General features: G+C 38.2%; 1 protein-coding gene across 2 annotated transcripts in view; it reads right to left on the reverse strand.

Moving 5' to 3' along the window:
* Positions 1–981: 981 nt before the first annotated feature.
* Positions 982–18,986, reverse strand: part of LOC136753077 (SH2/SH3 adapter protein Nck1) — a 61,156-nt gene continuing 43,151 nt past the window's right edge. The window contains exons 1-3 of one of the 2 annotated variants that reach the window (XM_066708899.1): positions 17,863–17,971; positions 5,603–6,321; positions 982–4,750 (exon numbers count right to left, since the gene is read on the reverse strand). In XM_066708899.1, coding sequence (XP_066564996.1) covers positions 4,556–4,750; positions 5,603–6,321; positions 17,863–17,896 — 948 coding nt within the window. In that variant the 5' untranslated portion in view covers positions 17,897–17,971 and the 3' untranslated portion in view covers positions 982–4,555. Of the gene's footprint in view, positions 4,751–5,602; positions 6,322–17,862; positions 17,972–18,986 lie in introns of those variants that run through there. The other variant, XM_066708898.1, reaches the window with a different exon arrangement.

The raw sequence follows: 18,986 nt of genomic DNA on the forward strand, positions 1-18,986 counted from the left end.
GATCGAAAGTGTTCACAGAAAACCTTCCATATCTGCAGCATTTTGTTAGCGTGGGTAAGCATCACAAACAATACAACAGAAGGAACAATGTGTGAGATGTGTGTGTGGTCTGGATATGACTAAGCTACAAGTATTGTCACAAAACATCAGGACGCATTTTTTTATTCATTCTCCACATCTGCATTGTGTTCCATTAAATGGATCAGATCCTTTCTACCCATACCACCAAAAACCATCTCTTCTCTTTGAGGATTTCAAAGTTTTTAAATTTTATAATAAAATAAAAAGAAAATTCAAAACTTTGATGCAATAGCTTGAGGGCTTCTACTCAAGGAAACATTAACCATCACTCATTCATTTGGCCAAGGAGGCTTGCAAAAGGTCAGTGAACGAGGAACAATGTATCCAAATTCAACAAACAATTGCTATTGTGGCCACGATTTACTTATCTTCTGTTCTCCACAATTCAGTATTTGAAGTAATTTTCCTAGGAGCTGAAGAGAGACGGGAGCCATCATCTTCTCTATAAACAAATTCACCTCACAGTTTTAAAGGGAGTTCTGCCCTCCAAGTAGAGGCAGAATAAAAACAGCTATATTATGGTGTGCTTTAGTCAGTCACTAGAGGTCCCCAAAACACTATTGTATGTTTTACTTAGTTCAGATACCAATTTAACATGGAGACCTCATTCAGGAATGTGATACAACATTATAGCCTTAAGATGCCTTTCTATTGCAGATCATTAAATGTTAGTTATTGTTCAGCCTGTCTTTAAAGAGTAAAGTCCAGCTATTAGGCTTGAGTAATGAGGCAGTTTGCATAACTTTATACAATGTCACAATTCAAGCCACATTTAAAGAGCAGTCTATAAATACTGTTATGGTAGTACTGGGAAAAATAATACATTTATGTACAAAATTATACATGTAATCAAAACAATATGTGGACCTACCGTTCCAAAGAAAGAGACCACATTGACTCTATAGTTAACAATTTTATTACTTTTAACAGTCTAATAAACTCCTTAAAAAATATCACAATTTAAGCAGATGCCCCTCCATAAACAACAGCAAGAGTACAATACATTAATTTTCACAGTATAGGCTACTCCTTTCCATTGCTCACAAAGAGTGCTCTGCTTTGAAATTTCAAACTAATCCAGTTGAACTATCAATCAGACTTAATCTATGTTGTATACTGAATATTTAACTTTGGGGAAACCACTTCTTAAAAAGACTATTATAAAACAACTGGCATTGGTCTGAGGAGCACTAACTTACCAGAAAAGCCTTTTGATTTGATTTTTGTAGCATCACAAAATCATTGGAATCAATTGACGGAGGTGATGAATGATTTGATAATGTGCGGATCCTGAAACTATGCTTCTTACTTAGGGTCATTGCACAACATTTCTTCTGCAGTCACACATATGGCAATAATTATCTGAGCATTTACACAAATTAAGGTCATTTGATCCTGCTTTTAAAACCCAAAATAATAATAAAAATATAAAATCAAGTGTTACTCTTCCCCACCACTAGGACCATAATAAAGTACACCTGCCTTTAAAACAAGGGTAATCTTCACAATGAAGTGTCAGTACGTATTAAGGACACAAACACTTGTCTTGAACATACAAACACACATGAAAATAAAAACAAACAATTAAAGATAATGGCCTGGTGCTCATGCAGAATACAAATGTATAGTGTGTATCACGCTGACAACCAAGATTTGGTTTAGACAGCAGCTAAGGCACATGTTAATAACGGCCCTGTTACTCTCAGTTTATTTGCCCACAGTGCTTCTTAAAAAAAAAAAAAAAAAAAAAAAAGTTTAAATATCCCAAGTTGTTTGTTTCGTTTTCTTTTGGGCTCATTTGATATTGTTTGATTCATATCCCAGACCAATTCCCTTCTAACCAACACTCTCAATCCCTGGCTTTCTAATTGTGATAGGATTTAATTTCCAAATCCCTCCCACCATCTCCAACTCAAAACAGCTGAAAAATTAATTAAGACATTGCGATTCATTCCCTTGTTCAAAACTAATAGGTTGTTCTTTTGCCTGTTGTTATTTGACTCAAAACAGGGATTGCCTAATACTGCTAGCTTCGTTTCATTGATATGCCTAAACATTCAATCCACCCTGTTCTCTACAATTCAATATTCAATACCTGGAAGTCTGGACTCCACTGTTTACTGGTCTCTTATCTTTCAGGTCATTTTTCTCACCCAAACATAACTGCAATAAGTCCAACTCTCTGAATGCTCATATTTGGCGGACTTGTTTATGGATTAGATTTATTTTTTCGTCATGAGGACATTCAGTAATACAATGTTGCAATGTGAGGTTCCCATGGGCCTACTTTATCTATATAAAATGGTAAGCTGGCTATCAGCACCAAATGTCAGCTTCAGGCCTACTATTTTGAACTGCAATAGTATACAGTTTACTGGTTGTTACATTACAACCATATATACAGAGACAGGAAGCACAACACTTAACAAAGCTTTAGGCCAAGCAACAATTGGAGATCGACTTTGGGGGGAAGTGAATAATTTGACTGGCGATCAACGTGAAGCAATCCAACACCATAAAAAAAAAAAAAAAAAAAGGGAGGTAGACAGAACTGAGCCATAGATTATTATTAAGATTATATTTCTGCCAATCCTAATGGTTTCAGATTATACACTTCTACAAGAAACAATTCATTAACTCGACTAATACTAGGCATGAGAAAAAGAACATAACTGTTGCAACAAGAGGATCTAGATATTTCTTCTCAGTTTAGCAATCTCTCCCCTGCCTTGTGCAATACATCCTCAGTTCTGCATTGTTCCCTTCAGCTAACCATCATCAGTCTTATTCAGCAATCACTTAACCATCTGTCATCTGATTTATTTCTGGGATGCTGACAAAACACCTTTCAAACTCTTGATTGTGGTTCCATACAGCTTCCATGCTAACTGCCAGTCAGATATCTGAGCCAGGCCATTTGTGGAATATCTGAATAAGGCAACGTTTTTCGAGATCTCCTAATCTACGAATATCCTCAAAACGCTTGCAGGGGAAAACAATATTCTGCTGTAAACAACACTGGGTGGTTACACATTCTGAAACAAACCAAAGCATGTTCGGCATACTCAGCCAGAATAGTCCGGGAAAGGGAAGACAAGAGCGACTAAGATTCTACTCATTCATCATTCGACAAAGACCGATTGTTGGATTCCTTGGATTTTTCTTCCGCCCACTCTGCCACAAAAGGTGATTTCTTAATCACTTGAACTCAGCATTTGCTACTTGTGTTATTTTTTTCTTCACCAGTCAACAACTTTATAAATATTTATATATAGATATATAAATATTTATATATATCACCTTATATAAAAAGCTTGCGCTCTCATACTGGAAGCTTCACTTAAATCACTGAATTCAAATGTAAAAAAATTAAATATTCTCTACCCTGATCCCTGCGGACACTATAATTGCACACTTCTTTTTAAAAAGAAATGAGAAATTGAGAGCGCATACACATTTAACCCAAGTAAGCTGTTGGGGGTTAGAGAAAAAACAGAGCACTGCCTGCAAGCTCAGTAATACACCATTCACTTGCTCCACCAGCAACACATCACTGCTACTCTTAAAAAAAAAAAAAATACATACATATATATTCTACATATCTGAAGTAACGGATGCAGATGTGTGGTAGGTACAAATGAAAAGGAAATCCAGACTGTGGTGCACACATAACCTGGACCTGCACTGCCTTACTATTCAAATCAAGAATAGACAAAGCCTGTAGTTTAAACCATCACTCATCTTTATAGATATTTAAAAGTTGCGCTGTCTCCACCATTTCAGTTGGCCTCTTGCAGGAACCAAGTAGATATTAATTTCGAGAGCAGAAGTTCAGAAATCAAGGTAGCACTGCTTCTGTACAGCAACCCATATAAGCAATTTGGGCAAAAATGTGTTTAGTTCCCCCCCAAAAAAAATCACGGTATGGAGCTTAATATACCTTTACATTTAATTACAAGCCTGTTTGTTTTAGACACTGCTTTACTTGTTTTACAATTGTAAGTATAATCCACAAAAAAGTCAGAAGTATTGTGTGCACACAGTAGCAGCCTTACTGCATCTTTATGTGAATTTAAATCCCACATTCCCATTAGTTGTTTGAAACATGAAACATTTTGCTGTATGGATTTTTTTGCACAGATAATATAGCTTTGAAATACATCACAGGTTCACTTTCAGTTTGGGAAGGGGGGAGGGGGTGTGTATAAAACAAATCACATTGGCAAACGCAAGCTTTAAAATGAATATATATTAACAAAACTAAAGTATAGCTAAATAAATGTTGTAGTCAATATACATACATACCTATGACCTAAACAAGAGTCATGAATTCAATACATTTTGAAAGTTATCCAAGTCTTTTTTTGCGTCCACAGTCTTTTTATTGATATTCTGTCTTTCTCCCACCACTCACCCCACTTTTGAAATGGTTATTATTTCCACCAGCTGGTCAATAATCCAGGGTCCAGGGAAATCAAGACAAAGGTTTGACAAGGTAAAGTTTGTCTCCTTGTTCGCTTGTGAAAATGGGAGCTTTTTTGTAATGTTCCACCAACTCTTCCATGGAGCTGAATTTACGCTGTCCAATGCAGTATAGCTCATCTTTTAGCTGCACCTTGAAATGCTTGTTTTTGCCTTGGGCTTTCAGGGAAATTGAGAAATCATTTGGCTATAAAACAAATAAAAACAGCATTAATACATGGGGGGGGAAAAAAAGTGTACATTCATCCCAATAATACACTTTTATATGGCTGACATGGTTACTTTTGCCTTTCAGATAACATTCTGTAACGTGTCTCATCTGATCTGATGCGTTAAAGCTTCAGAGTGTGGAATGAGAGGAATTCACTCATTCGGGCTGAAATTCAGCCAGTGATCAAAGGCTTCAAAAGTAGTGATGTAATCCTGAGGACAGAGATCAGACTTCCTATGAAACCGAGACATTTGAAAGTGAAAAGTGCAGTCTGGCAGTTACTGGTCAAGGAAAAAGCCAAATAAAGACTTTCAAATTAATGAAATTATGACAGATAAGGGGTTCCTCCATGACTGCCTCTTATAAAGAAAAGGTTAATCTGGTTTACATTTTAAAGTAATTGTGTACTAAAATGTTGTCAGATGAGCTATGTATACTGTAGACATCTACCTGATAGGAAGGTAAGAGTCTTTTCAAATTCCTGAAGTTTATGAGGCTTTAGAACGAATGGTAAAAACAGTCCGCTACGGATTACTGATTACGGATTATAGAAATGTACAGTAAATGTTAAAAAATATATATTTTTGAAGTATTCCTTCTCATAAGAAGCAATCCATTTCTAAGTATTCATTAAAATGATGTCCCACAAAAGCTTGGAAGAGTATTATAAGGATTGGGACACTGGCCTAGCTATCTTGTGCAAATCAAACCAAAAGACAAATTACATGCTGGATACAGTGTTGTTTCAGATTTATGATTTGTTGTTGCTTAAACTGATAAAAAATATATACATAAACTCAAATCCCCCCCTAGCCCCTCCTAACTTACCGAAGACTCACTGTCCCGGATGAGGAAATCGCCCTCCTCTCCTCTCTGATTGAGGGCCACTTCAGCTTGATGTCGGGTGACTTTGCCATAGTACCACTGCCTTCCCGCAAACTTCCCAATGGCAGCTGGGCCTATGTAGTCGCAGTCGGGGGTGGGTGGCCCAGCATTCCCTGGGCTGTTGTGCGAGTTCTGCAGCACGTTGACGTAGTTCTTGGGCACTAGGCCCACCTGACCATCGCTTTTCCTGCACTTCCACCATTCAGGGTCGTTCTCGGGCTTCTCGATGACGTCCATGATCTCACCCTTTTCAAAGTTGAGCTCCTCATCGTTGCTGGAGCCGAATGGGTACAAGGCTTGGACCACGTGGAGGACTCTGTTGCTGTTGGCGCTTTGCACCACTGCCGCGAGCTTCTCAGTGAGGGAGCCCACAGGGTCAGCAGACTGGCATTCAGAGTCCTCCACCACATAGTTGGAAGGAAACCAACCCGAGTGTCCGTTGTAGCTGCCACGCCACCAGCCATCGCTGCACTTCTCCATGACTATAACTTTGGTGCCTTTCACTAGAGACAGCTCATCCTCTCTCTCTGCTGCGTAGCTAAACTTCACCAGTGCCGGCAGGTTGAGGTCGTATAGTCGCTCAACATTATCCGAATAGGAATCGGCATCTGCATTTGAGGCGGTGTCTCGCATGCTCGTTTTCCGCTTCACCTTCCCGATTCCTGAAAAATCACAGCAGGGATTGGTTATTATTTTGGGAGAGCCTACAAGTTTTATAGTTAAACCTTAGATCTTGGAAACTCTACATTCTAATGTTTTACAGGCATTTTGGGAATTTTAAAGATTTGAAGGGGACTGAAAAACCTCCAACCCCCAAGGACCAGATTTACTTTCATGGAACAAGCGTCTTTTTTAATAAATTAAAAATGAACATCTCAGAAAATAGAGATTTAACCTGACCTGTAAAACTCACTGGGCTCGGGGCTCTGCAGAACCAGGTTCAGACACAGCATATTTAATTAAATGTTCTGCATAATCAAACTTCCCATGTCTAATAGATCCTCGAGTAACACATTCCAGCAACTGCTTACTCAGTTACTCTCTGCTTACTGGAGTTCCAAAAAAAAACGAGTAATTATGATTATAGCAAGATATTAACACCTTTGTTTACTATAATACAAATAAATTATGCTACAGACCATTCCATTCAACTGCACATTTACACTACACACCTAAAAACAAAGATCAATGTTTACTCATTTATGCTTATTAAGAATGACAACACAACATTTGCATTGTTGTTTTCTGTGGGCTTTCACTAAATGTATCAAATTGATGTTCAAAATAAATAGAATAAACCCAGTCCCACCGTGAACTGAAACAGTTTGTTCATAGCACAAGCGAGCAGACCTTTTATTCCAAATCATTATTGGGTAATGAGCACAGCTCAGGAGGGACCATCCGCCTATAAAGTGCCTTGGAGTTAGTACCACCCTGATGAGTCTGACTACATATAAAGCACCAGTTCACAGTGGAATAGGTGTAGCCAAAGAAGCTACTGCACAGCATTTGTGACATCAATTTTACTTTAATATGGTCAGGCAAGGCATATGCATCAACAAGTAACTGCTAGGTGTGTAAAGAATAGTACAGCCTTCTTTGGTTGGCAAGCTTTAACACCTGGCAGATTTATATTGAGATTAGATCTGATGTTGCATGCAGGATAAGGTATTAAGTATTTCTTTCCAGTCTAGGAAAATAAAATACTCTCTCACACACACACTTATCAATTATGCAAGACAGGCCCTTATTTCATTAAATAAATTGAAATGTTTTCAGATAGATGCAGAACTGGTTGATTGAAAGATTAACACACAAGGTTTATTATTAGAGGACTTCCACCCCAGGACATTAATTTATAAAACCATAGGGTCTATACATTAAACACAGGTACAAACAGGCCAAGGAAATATCAATTCATAACTTGTCCAAATACCTTTTTGCATAACAGTACTAATCTTTCAGTGTTTACTGACCACTCCCACTCCCCTAGGCAGCCACAAGCTTTTATAGTGCTTAAAAGCTGCTGTTACAGTGGAACATACTTTCCAACAATCTAGGCAAAGCATAATAAGACAAGTTTATAGTTTTACCTGTATATCACTCATCAGAACACTGGATTCAAAACACACAAGGTTTGTTCCCCCCCGATGGAATATTAGAAGGCTCAAGACATTCTTTCCCCACACATAAATTGGCCTGCAATCTCAGATCATATATAGTTTTTTTTTTTTTTTTTTTTTACAGAAATAACTAACAAAGCACTGCCCCTCAGATTCAATGTTTTGTCTAAGAAGACTCACACTTATCCTTCTGGACAGGAAGTGGTGAGTTTTTAATTGTAAAATATAACATTACATTGTAAATTAAAAGATTATCAATCTCTTCAATATTATAGGCCGTCAATCCAAAAACTGCATTGTTTCATTCAGCCAATTTCTGTGATCGATGTTTGCCAAAGCAACCATAAAATGACAACACGCACAAATTGTACAAGGAAAGGTAACTATGTATTGACAAGCCTGTCATCTTAAAATTCTGCAATATGACAACTCACAAGCAGACAGTTCATGTATACATTGACATCAACATGCTTGAATCCCCTCCCCCCCACCCCAAAAGAAAAACTGATTAAATTATAGAACCGAACACTTAACTCATTGTTCTTCCCCAATATGATAATACTGACACTACAGGAGACTGTAACTGCAGTTAAAGAGAGAGACCTCTTTAGCTTTGAAATTAGACCGCTATCCCTCCTCACAGACACACATTGGGCCAACAGGTTGGCCTTGTGTTTGCCAGGGTAAGTCATACAGAATGTACACGGGTGTTTTCATGTTCAGGGTTTTCTGACATGCGCCTCACTGAGGGATGAATCCAAAAATCTGAGTCAGGCGCTCATCGCCACACCTTTACAGGGATCCCACCCTGATATTTGCATTCATCAGGATTATGGCATTGTACGGTTTAGTGAACTGTGAAGTCAGCATTCCTGGCCTATGATATTACTTTGGCAGTCCAAAAGAAAATGGGAGTTAAAACAAATAGCACACTTGCTGCCCAGCTATACAGTTATCCAGGAGAAAGGCTTATTCCCTAACCCAGTGTGAAGTTTGTGTCTTTTTATAGGTGTCACTGGCTTGTGCTCTGCAAAGGAATCCGCTGGAAGATGACTTCTCAAAATGAACTGAATGAAACGCAGTGAGGTTTCTGATATAGGGGGTACAAACTGTGTATTACTGCCATGCTGGTTTAAGCTTCTTGAACAAGACTCTTATCAGAAAACTACGGCAAATGCATTTTTATTTTTGTTAAAAAAGACTGCTGGCCCTCTCTCTCAATTTTTTAGTGGTTTGCGTGCCTTCTTAATAGCCTTTGAATATCACCTCAATTTACTGCCTAATCCAACATTTTGAACACTTTAAAGCTGCTACCACTAGGGTGCCATCAGGATAGCATTGAAGTAAGTCATTTTTAATGCTTTAGAATTTTAAATCTCAAAGGTCTCCTGGGTGAAGCACCATTCTTCAGAATCAAAGCTCCTGGCATTTAGGAGACAGAATCTGCATATACCCAGAGCTGAACATCTCGGTGATGCCGATTCATGGGACGACTATAATTACACTGGGATTTGGAGAGCTACAGTAGCAGTGACATTGCAAGCCAGGCCTCAAGGAGAAAATGCCTGGGCTGAGCAATTGCGATTAGGACTGCATCCAAACCCAGTGTCTCTTGCCCTGCCTGCTCTCATTACACATTGAAAAGTTTCAACATAAATGCTTTGATAAGTATGAAGGGCAATCTCCCCAGTGCAGATCTTTCTAGAAGAGGAGACACACGAAAAAAAAAAAAAAAAAAAAAAAGTATTTTACATGTTTAATTCCCTATTGTTCAGAGAAGGAAATGGAAACCGTAAAGTCTGCTTTTGTCTAAGCTCTAGACATGCCAGGGCTCTTGTGTGTGTGTGTGTGTGTGTGTGTGTAGGCCAGAATCTAGCCAAGCCAGACACAGTGCACATTCGACCTCCATCCTTGCAATATTTGTCCATTCCTTTTCAGTCACAGCCTCTAATGCAATTTGTGTGGGAATTAAAAACTTGACCTTTCAAGGAATTATGTTTACCTCCGATTGCATGTTCTTCAAAACATCAAGCCATCAGCTCTTCACTGTTTTAAGTGTCTTTTTTTTGTGTGCGTTTCTGTCCTTACAAACCACACCTTGACCTCTAGTCTGGGAGGTGTCATCTCTCTCCCAAGACACAAAGATGTGTCAGCAGAATGTATTGTAATTCATCAGTTTGTTAACCATGCCAATTGTTCTACACCGACTGGAAACAGCGAACATGTTTGGCCAAGTTGAAACAAAGTCAGCACTGGTTCCATTAAAAAAAAATAAAAAAATACTAGCAGGAAAAAAAATTGTAAGAGTTTTCACATACGATATAATGGCACATCCATTTCTTCTTGTAATGCATGCATTTTCTTTGTCAAGTATCTCTACCAGGTTTGAAATGGGAGACTCAATCACCCATGATCAAGGCTTTACTGGGATAACTATTCATCAAATAAAACACTCAAATGAAGTTAAGACAGGAAATGTGAAAGAAAATCTGTGCAACAGCTCTTCCAATACTTGTATTTGTTAGAACCATTTAACCCTTTTTCAAATGCAGTCAATTCATTTACAGGGAGAAACCATATCTCCAGGCTTTATATTCTTTCCATTTTAAGGGCCATATCCCAGAGCCAGTAAAGGACTATTTCCTCTGCACCCACCATGACCTTTGAAAACATCAAACTAATGGAGAATAATCAAATAAAGGACTGTAGAGACAAAAAGCTGGCAGTTTAATTCAGGGTTTGCATAATGTGGTCACTGAATGAGTATTTTCCAGGACAGAAGGCTGTTGTGCAAGGCTTCATCATTTTTTAGTGAGGGAAGGTTTTTTGCACCTTGTTCTTCTGCCCCCTTTTTAAATTCATTGTCTCATTTTATAGCCTAGCCTGAATCACTGGACCCACCCATCAACTAAGTAAAACAAAATCAAGAAAATGCATATTGGCCATATGAAAAAGGGTTTTAGAACAAAATAAACTAAAAGCATCCTTGCGCAAGCCAAATAGAAACTCACTGGAAAGTCTCGGATATATAGTGAAGTATATTGCAAAATAAATTCCCATTATAAAATGGTAGCACTGAACTTTAAGGAGAAACCTTTATTTAAGAGTCTAATCCTCATTTCCTTCTAGGCAATGCAATGCAATACAAAAAAGGCTAAAAATGCTTGGATATACAGTAAGAATTATAGAAGTGTAAAAGTTCAATCAAAAGAATACAATGCACTACTAACACCCCACTTTGAAAATAAGCATGTAAAGCAAGAGATGGCCGGCATACAAAAACCTCCTCAGCCTTGAGTGTATTTTTGTTAAGCAACATTTCAAAATCATACCAGGGGCCTATTTCTTTAAAGACACTGAATGCATACATCTTATTACTTCACATCAGAATAAAACTGTTATTGCTCTTCTTGCTTTCTGATATGCCATTACCATTTTGCAGGGGCTGCCTGATGCTCGTTAACGCGACAGACAGGCATGCATGCAGTGCAACAACTGAGAAAGCCAGAATAGTGAGGCTAATGTGACGCAGCACAACTTTAGCTTTGGAGAATGGATTGCTGAACAGTAGCCTGCTAGGTCTCCTTCCATTGTTGAGAAAGTAACACAAAGTCTTTAGATACCAAAGGAGGAAGAAGGTGGGGGTGAATAAAAGGGACTGAGGGAATTTGCAAGGTGTTGTAAGGCAAGACCACCATTTTACGTTTTGCCCTAAGGACTACTGACGGCTCCCTTCAGTGAATTTATTGACTTTCAAAATCAAGTCACAAAACCGAAAATGTAAATCAAAATAAAAGCTGGTGATGAGATTATGAAAACATTTGCGCGTGAATAAAGACGTGTCCATAATTGTCCCCATCTGTGTGTATAGGGTTATTCTGAAGGTTAACAGGACAGGTGACTATTTGACTCTCAAATTTATGAAGATAAGCCACATGACCTCAAATCTGCATAATCTTTTTATAAGTAGGTATGTAAATTGCCATAAGGAAAGAGGGAGACAGGAAAACAATGTGCAAACTACAAATGTGAATCAGTGGTACAGGTTACCTAGGAACATATGGACATACAGTGAGGGAAAAAAGTATTTGATCCCCTGCTGATTTTGTACGTTTGTCCACTGACAAAGAAACGATCAGTCTATAATTTTAATGGTAGGTGTAGTTTAACAGTGAGAGACAGAATAACAACAAAAAAATCCAAAATCCAAAAATTTCAAAAAAGTTATGAATTGATTTGCATGTTAATGAGGGAAATAATAATCCCCTATCAAATCAGCAAGATTTCTGGCTCCCAGGTGTCCTTTTATACAGGTAACAAGCCGAAATTAGGAGCACTCTCTTAAAGGGAGTGCTCCTAATCTCAGCTCGTTACCTGTATAAAAGACACCTGTCCACAGAAGTAATCAATCAATCAGATTCCAAACTCTCCACCATGGCCTAGACCAAAGAGCTGTCCAAGGATGTCAGGGACAAGATTATAGATCTACACAAGGCTGGAATGGGCTACAAGACCATCGCCAAGCAGCTTGGTGAGAAGGTGACAACAGTTGGTGCGATTATTCACAAATGGAAGAAACACAAAATAACTGTCAGTCTCCCTCGGTCTGGGGCTCCATGCGAGATCTCACCTCGTGGAGTTTCAATGATCATGAGAATGGTGAGGAATCAGCCCAGAACTACACGGGAGGATCTTGTTAATGATCTCAAGGCAGCTGGGACCATAGTCACCAAGAAAACAATTAGTAACACACTACGCCGTGAAGGACTGAAATCCTGCAGCGCCCGCAAGGTCCCCCTGCTCAAGAAAGCACATGTACAGGCCCGTCTGAAGTTTGCCAATGAACATCTGAAAGATTCAGAGGAGAACTGGGTGAAAGTGTTGTGGTCAGATGAGACCAAAATCAAGCTCTTTGGCATCAACTCAACTCGCCGTGTTTGGAGGAGGAGGAATGACCCCAAGAACACCATCCCCACCATCAAACATGGAGGTGGAAACATTATGCTTTGGGGGTGTTTTTCTGCTAAGGGGATAGGACAACTGCACTGCATCAAAGGGACGATGGACGGGGCCATGTACTGTCAAATCTTGGGTGAGAACCTCTTTCCCTCAGCCAGGGCATTGAAAATGGGTCGTGGATGGGTATTCCAGCATGACAATGACCCAAAACACACAGCCAAGGCAACAAAGGAGTGGCTCAAGAAGAAGCACATTAAGGTCCTGGAGTGGCCTAGCCAGTCTCCAGACCTTAATCCCATAGAAAATCTGTGGAGAGAGCTAAAGGTTCAAGTTGCCAAACGTCAGCCTCGAAACCTTAATGATTTGGAGAGGATCTGCAAAGAGGAGTGGGACAAAATCCCTCCTGAGATGTGTGCAAACCTGATGGCCAACTACAAGAAACGTCTGACCTCTGTGATTGCCAACAAGGGTTTTACCACCAAGTACTAAGTTGAAGGGGTCAAATACTTATTTCCCTCATTAACATGCAAATCAATTTATAACTTTTTTGAAATGCGTTTTTCTGGATTTTGTTGTTGTTATTCTGTCTCTCACTGTTAAAATACACCTACCATTAAAATTATAGACTGATCATTTCTTTGTCAGTGGGCAAACGTACAAAATCAGGAGGGGATCAAATACTTTTTTCCCCTCACTGTATTCTCTTACCATCTTTCAGCAGCTATTTAAATCTCACAATTTCAGACTATTCAAATGATCCCTCTGCTTAGCAACATTTAAACTGTTATCACCGGCGCAGTACTACTTCACATGACTCATTGCGAACATCAGCACACTAGCACATTGTTTAATCTAAGTTGTACCACTTGCTCACTATTATAGCAAATTGCAAATGTAATTCAATTACTTGCCTCTTTTGCTGTAGTTGCTTTATCTTATCAGTTTTTTTGTTCACTTTTTCTAAATGAATGAATGGATTTTTTTAAAACTTGTCACATTTAATGAGTTTCTAGTAATGCGTGGCATTTCTAAACTGAGAGCATACAATAAGTTAGATAAATAAGATTAAAAGGACATTGCAGCTCTTTTGGAGTAACTGACATGCTTAGCGGCAGATGTACCAGCATACATAATGCATTACCTTTGGTATTATACTAAAAAACCTGGAAACAGTAATTAACATTATGTAATCTCTGGACAGTCTTTTATTAAATGATACGATTGAACAAAATCCTTCACAAAACTAAAATGTTCAAAAGTGGAATATTTAGATTTGAATTTACATAGAAATCCAACATATCCTAATTAAGCTCTGATGGAAAAAATGCATTCCAAAAAGTAATATTGCATCCACCAGTTATCATAATCCTAATCCCGTGGCTTGCAAAACTAGTATTACTTTCTCTCATACCAAGCTTAAATATTATGGTAAACACCCCAGAACATTATAGGATTTAAAAACTTTGACAACTTGAATTTAATTAATCAATAATAATAATAATATATATATATATATATATATATATATATATATATATATATATATATATATATATATTTTTTTTTTTTTTTATTTCTTGGCAGACACCCTTATCCAGGGTGACTTACAACATAAGTGCAGAACAAAGTGCAAAAATACAGTTACTGTATATGCCATGTTACTTTCAACTTGAAACAATATTGCTACAATCCCCAGTGCTCCTAGTAATTAGGAATGGTCAAGACCACAGAGTGGAGCTCCTGGAAAACTTGGAAAAAATTGATTAACAGCAGTCTACAGAATTCAAATTAGAGGATTGTTCACACATTCATTCTGCTTTTGGTAACAGGTGTCCTAGGTGATGAGTGGCCTATTGAAACATCACTACAAAATGCCAGTGACTGATACTAGGTAATAGAATATGACAGTGCCTAATATTTGGAGAAATAACATGGTTGGAAAAATATGGTAAAAGCTGCTCTGTTGAGATCCTTCCCTGATCCTCCCTGTGCCATCAAAAAGGGCATTTATTCTGACAACACAAAAGAAAAAGGACAAGCTAAAAAGCACTTTGAAATGTTAAATTGTCAGGAATTCCCAGAATCCAGCAGTACTAATGAAAAAAACAGCAGCTTTCTTGACTCTGGCCCAAGCAGATTTTATTACAGCACTTTAGACTAATTTCTGCATTATGCTACAGTGTGACCACTCAAGGTCAACACAACTATTAATACCAGAGTCTTGTTTTTGCTGCATTTCCTTTGTCCAGCGGACAGGCTCTCTGTCTCAGTCGACTTCCCATAATTTCCGAGCTGTCCATTGAACAACATGAGTCAGGCCTCTGCTACTTCCCGCATACAAGAACATCCTATTGTCTCATTCCATTCCAAGACACTTGCAAATCTACCGCTTTTCTTCTCTATACTTGTAACTCTAATATACCTGAAGTGGAGGCTAAAGATAAAACCTGCCATTAGCCTCAGGATCAGTTATCTCTACTGAAGAAAAAATGAAAATAGAAATGGATATGCATATTAGGGGGGGTAATACATAAGTTAACAAACTATTTTTACACAAAATACTTGGATATGTATCACTGATTTACGATTTATAGACACTATTGTTGTCTTTGTTGAGGATTGTTGGTTTTCCATGTTAGGCTACACATTTATTTGGAAACATCAATGCTATTGATGTTTACCGATTCAACCGAGGTCAATTAGCAAATGACATCATAACGCAAACTAGCTGAATAAACACAGTTCTCAGGGCCAATATGTGATAACAATATGTAATAACTGGGTGTGTTGCCTCTTAAGAGCTCACCATCAAGTTGCAGACTGTTAGTTACCATTTACATATGTACTAGGAAGAGGTAAACATGTTCCCCCCCAATACAGCAAACCCGGTAAACAGTATTAAAGCAAACCCGGTAAACAGTATTAATATGGCAGGAAGGTGATGCACTATTTGAAAAGAATATGCACACTAAAAATAGCATGAGCCCAAGTAAGTCTAGTTTGTTTTTTCCCCACAACGGTGCAGCCTGTGTACAACATTCTTCACCATTCTCCACTAGTAAACTAAGTAACAATAGTTAAAGGATTTAAAATATATCTCTGAAGTGTCTAGCCTTCTGGAATCCTATCTTTAGTTTGAGACTTGGGGGCACAGGTAAATCATGAGCAAAGATTATCCCACTGAATGTTTGGCAAATATCACAAAGCTGTGCTTGGCTCTGCCCCCCCTAATTAAAACACAGTACATACAGAAAAGGGTAATCAAGTGTATAAAAAAAAAAAAGGCGAGTTTGAATAAAAACAGACGATATTTCAGTCTATAGCAGACCAAAAATCACAATGGAATCATGAGGCTGAAAGACAGTTATGTCAACGCCCAGAATTCCCAGGCAGAAAATATTGAAGAGCATACATAGCAAGTTTAAACAATCTAAAAACAAACACGAATGTGACAATGTACATTCATTAAGATATTCTGTAAGGAAACCAAGAACCAGACTGTGTGGGAGGTATAAAGAAAGTGTGTGTTATATATATATATATGTATTTTCCTCGGTTATCCCCCGGTATTGCTGAAAAAAAAGCAAAAAAAAAAAAAAGCATCTCTTTCAACTAAAGACATCAAAGGGTCTGAAATAAACTGTTTGTGTAGAACCAGCCAGCTAGATTCTGTACTGAAGTTTATTGTTACAGGGAATTAACAGCTTGGATTCATTTCACCCAGATACAAAATGCAGTGTACGCCAAACATATTTTTATACCTTACCTGAGTGGAAATTCTTGCTAAATGCAACAAGAACAATGACATCTGTAGATTTCCTTTGTACCTCAGATTACAAAAGTGTAATGTGCGAGTTAGCTACTTAAATAATTGAAGCAATGCAGTAGTGAATAATTGGCCTTTGCTCCAGACGTTCAGCATGGTCAAACAGGTGGAAACCCCTCCCTCTGTAAGTATATAAAATGCTTTGATCCAAGGCCTATATTTATTCATAAGATTGTAAAAGTTTTCCCACTGAAGTATAGAAGTGATGTGCTGCTTCAAATTTAGGCTAGTTAAGCATAAGTGTATTCACTCGCTAGATCTATACTGTAGGCAAGTTTATCTTCCACAATAAATCTGTTAAAGACAGGACAAAAACACACACCAGTTATGTTTGAAATGCAGCACTATTCATATACACAGACACTACACACATGCACTACAAACAAAGGGTTTTCCACACTACTTAAAAAAAAAAAAAAGGCAGCTGTAATTTCCTTTTATGCAATAATCTGGTTGATGCATTTTCCAGTCAATTGCTCAAAAAACGAAAGTCCAAAAAGAATAATGCTTAGCTTACTTAAAAGCAAACACTAATACTGAGAAGAAAATCTCCACAAGTTCTGCTTTTGTCTTTAGAATTCCATATATTTTTCTCTGCCAAGTTACAACACCCTAACGCCCTTCCCTTTGCTCTGCAGAAGAAAAAAACAAAAATATCAGAGTGGAGAGGCACAGACACACATGATTCCACAGCCCCTGCCTCTTCACTTCCTTCAGTTAAACTTCTCAAGGGAGCAACAAGAAATCTGCATTGAATTAGAAAGCTTCCGCTAACAGGGAAAGGGGGGGAAAATATATATATATATATATATATATATATATATATATATATATATATATATATATATGTAAAAAAAAATAATAATAATATAAATTGCATTCTTAATGCTGTATAACATGCTGTATCTTTACTACAAGTATAGCCCAGCAAACATTTGTACTCCCTGAAGGTAAGAGAAATCTGTACAAATGGAAAGCAGTCTCTTCAAATTAATTTCCACCCTTTTGTCAAAGCCACTAGAAAGGCAACCAAAGATCCAGAGCCTGTTTTCATAAACCTCTTACATCTTCCTTCGCATAAATCTGACACTGAACAGCTAAAACACAGAATTCTGCTGAGGCAACCTTGAAAGGATCAATGCCTTATTGTACAACTTTGAGCAGTTAAACAAACAAACAAAAAAAAAACCACTCCAGCTATGAAGTACAAATAAATTCAATTTTCAGCCCTCATAGTACATCTACAGTTAAAACAAAAATCAATTAAAAGAAACAATAGAAAAGACTGAACTCACTGAAGAAGTGTTTAAATAGGTTTGTCATATCCATTTTGTGTCTTTCCTCTCTTTACGTCTGCGCTCTTCCAAAGCAGTGCAGAGTTATTCCATGAGAACTTCCTGAAAATTTTCTGCTATGAAGAGTGCAACTTCCCCACCCTATACATGTGACTGGCACAGACAAATGGGAAGCAAGAGGGCCTCCCTTGAAACTTTCCAGCTGCTGGGCTGTCCTGTCCCTGCAAGCTCCCAACTTAGAACCTGTCAAACCAGGCTCGGCTGTGCTGCCACGGCAACCAGCGAATTTTCTCACCTCCAAAGAAGGCCTAACAGCTGGATGTGACCTTTTCACTGGATAAACGTTATATCAAACACTAAAAAGGAAAGAAAAAGTGACTCAAATCAAACTGCCTGTACAAACAAGGAACCATGCATGTACTGCTCTGCCCTGTGCGTCTCTTACTGTTCATCAGACCATTGGAAAACATTATTCACCCACATCTGCAGCAGCTACAGTTTAGTATGACAATGTACTATGTATTGTGCTTTGCAAAGATAAAATAAACAAAAACAACAATACTTTTATAATATGTATTCTAATCACCATTGCTTAACACCCAAGGCGTCTATGGTTTACTCTAGATGCAGGTCTTATGCATACATAGTTAAATACTGCAGAAACCCTGTAATTGAAAGCAAATCTGTGTGAGAATGTGCCCCAGATTTGAAGCAAAGCCATTCATACTTAAACTCAAGTTTCTCATGAGCAACCTATTATTTAAACCCTATTTATGTTTTGCAATTTTACAAATTCTAGGAGGCCTTAATAAATTGGGGCCAGAGTAGGAAATTTGGCCAGGAGACCAGGGTAAACCCCTACTCTTTTAGAGAAATGCCCTGGGATTTTGACCACAGAGAGTCAGGATCTCTGTATTACATCTCATCTGAAGGACAGCACCTATTCACAGGACAGTGTCCCCATCCCTGTACTGGGGCATTGGGATCCACAGAATGCCCCCTACTGGTCTCACCAACACCTCTTCCAGCAGAAACCTTATTTTTTTCCCCAGGAGGTCTGCCATCCAAGTACTGGCCAGGCCCAGACCTGCTTAGCTTCAGTGGATTTCCAGTGTTGAGCTGCA

This window comes from Amia ocellicauda, chromosome 7 (genome assembly GCF_036373705.1).
Source record: "Amia ocellicauda isolate fAmiCal2 chromosome 7, fAmiCal2.hap1, whole genome shotgun sequence".
In the NCBI taxonomy this organism is placed as follows: Eukaryota; Metazoa; Chordata; class Actinopteri; order Amiiformes; family Amiidae; genus Amia; species Amia ocellicauda.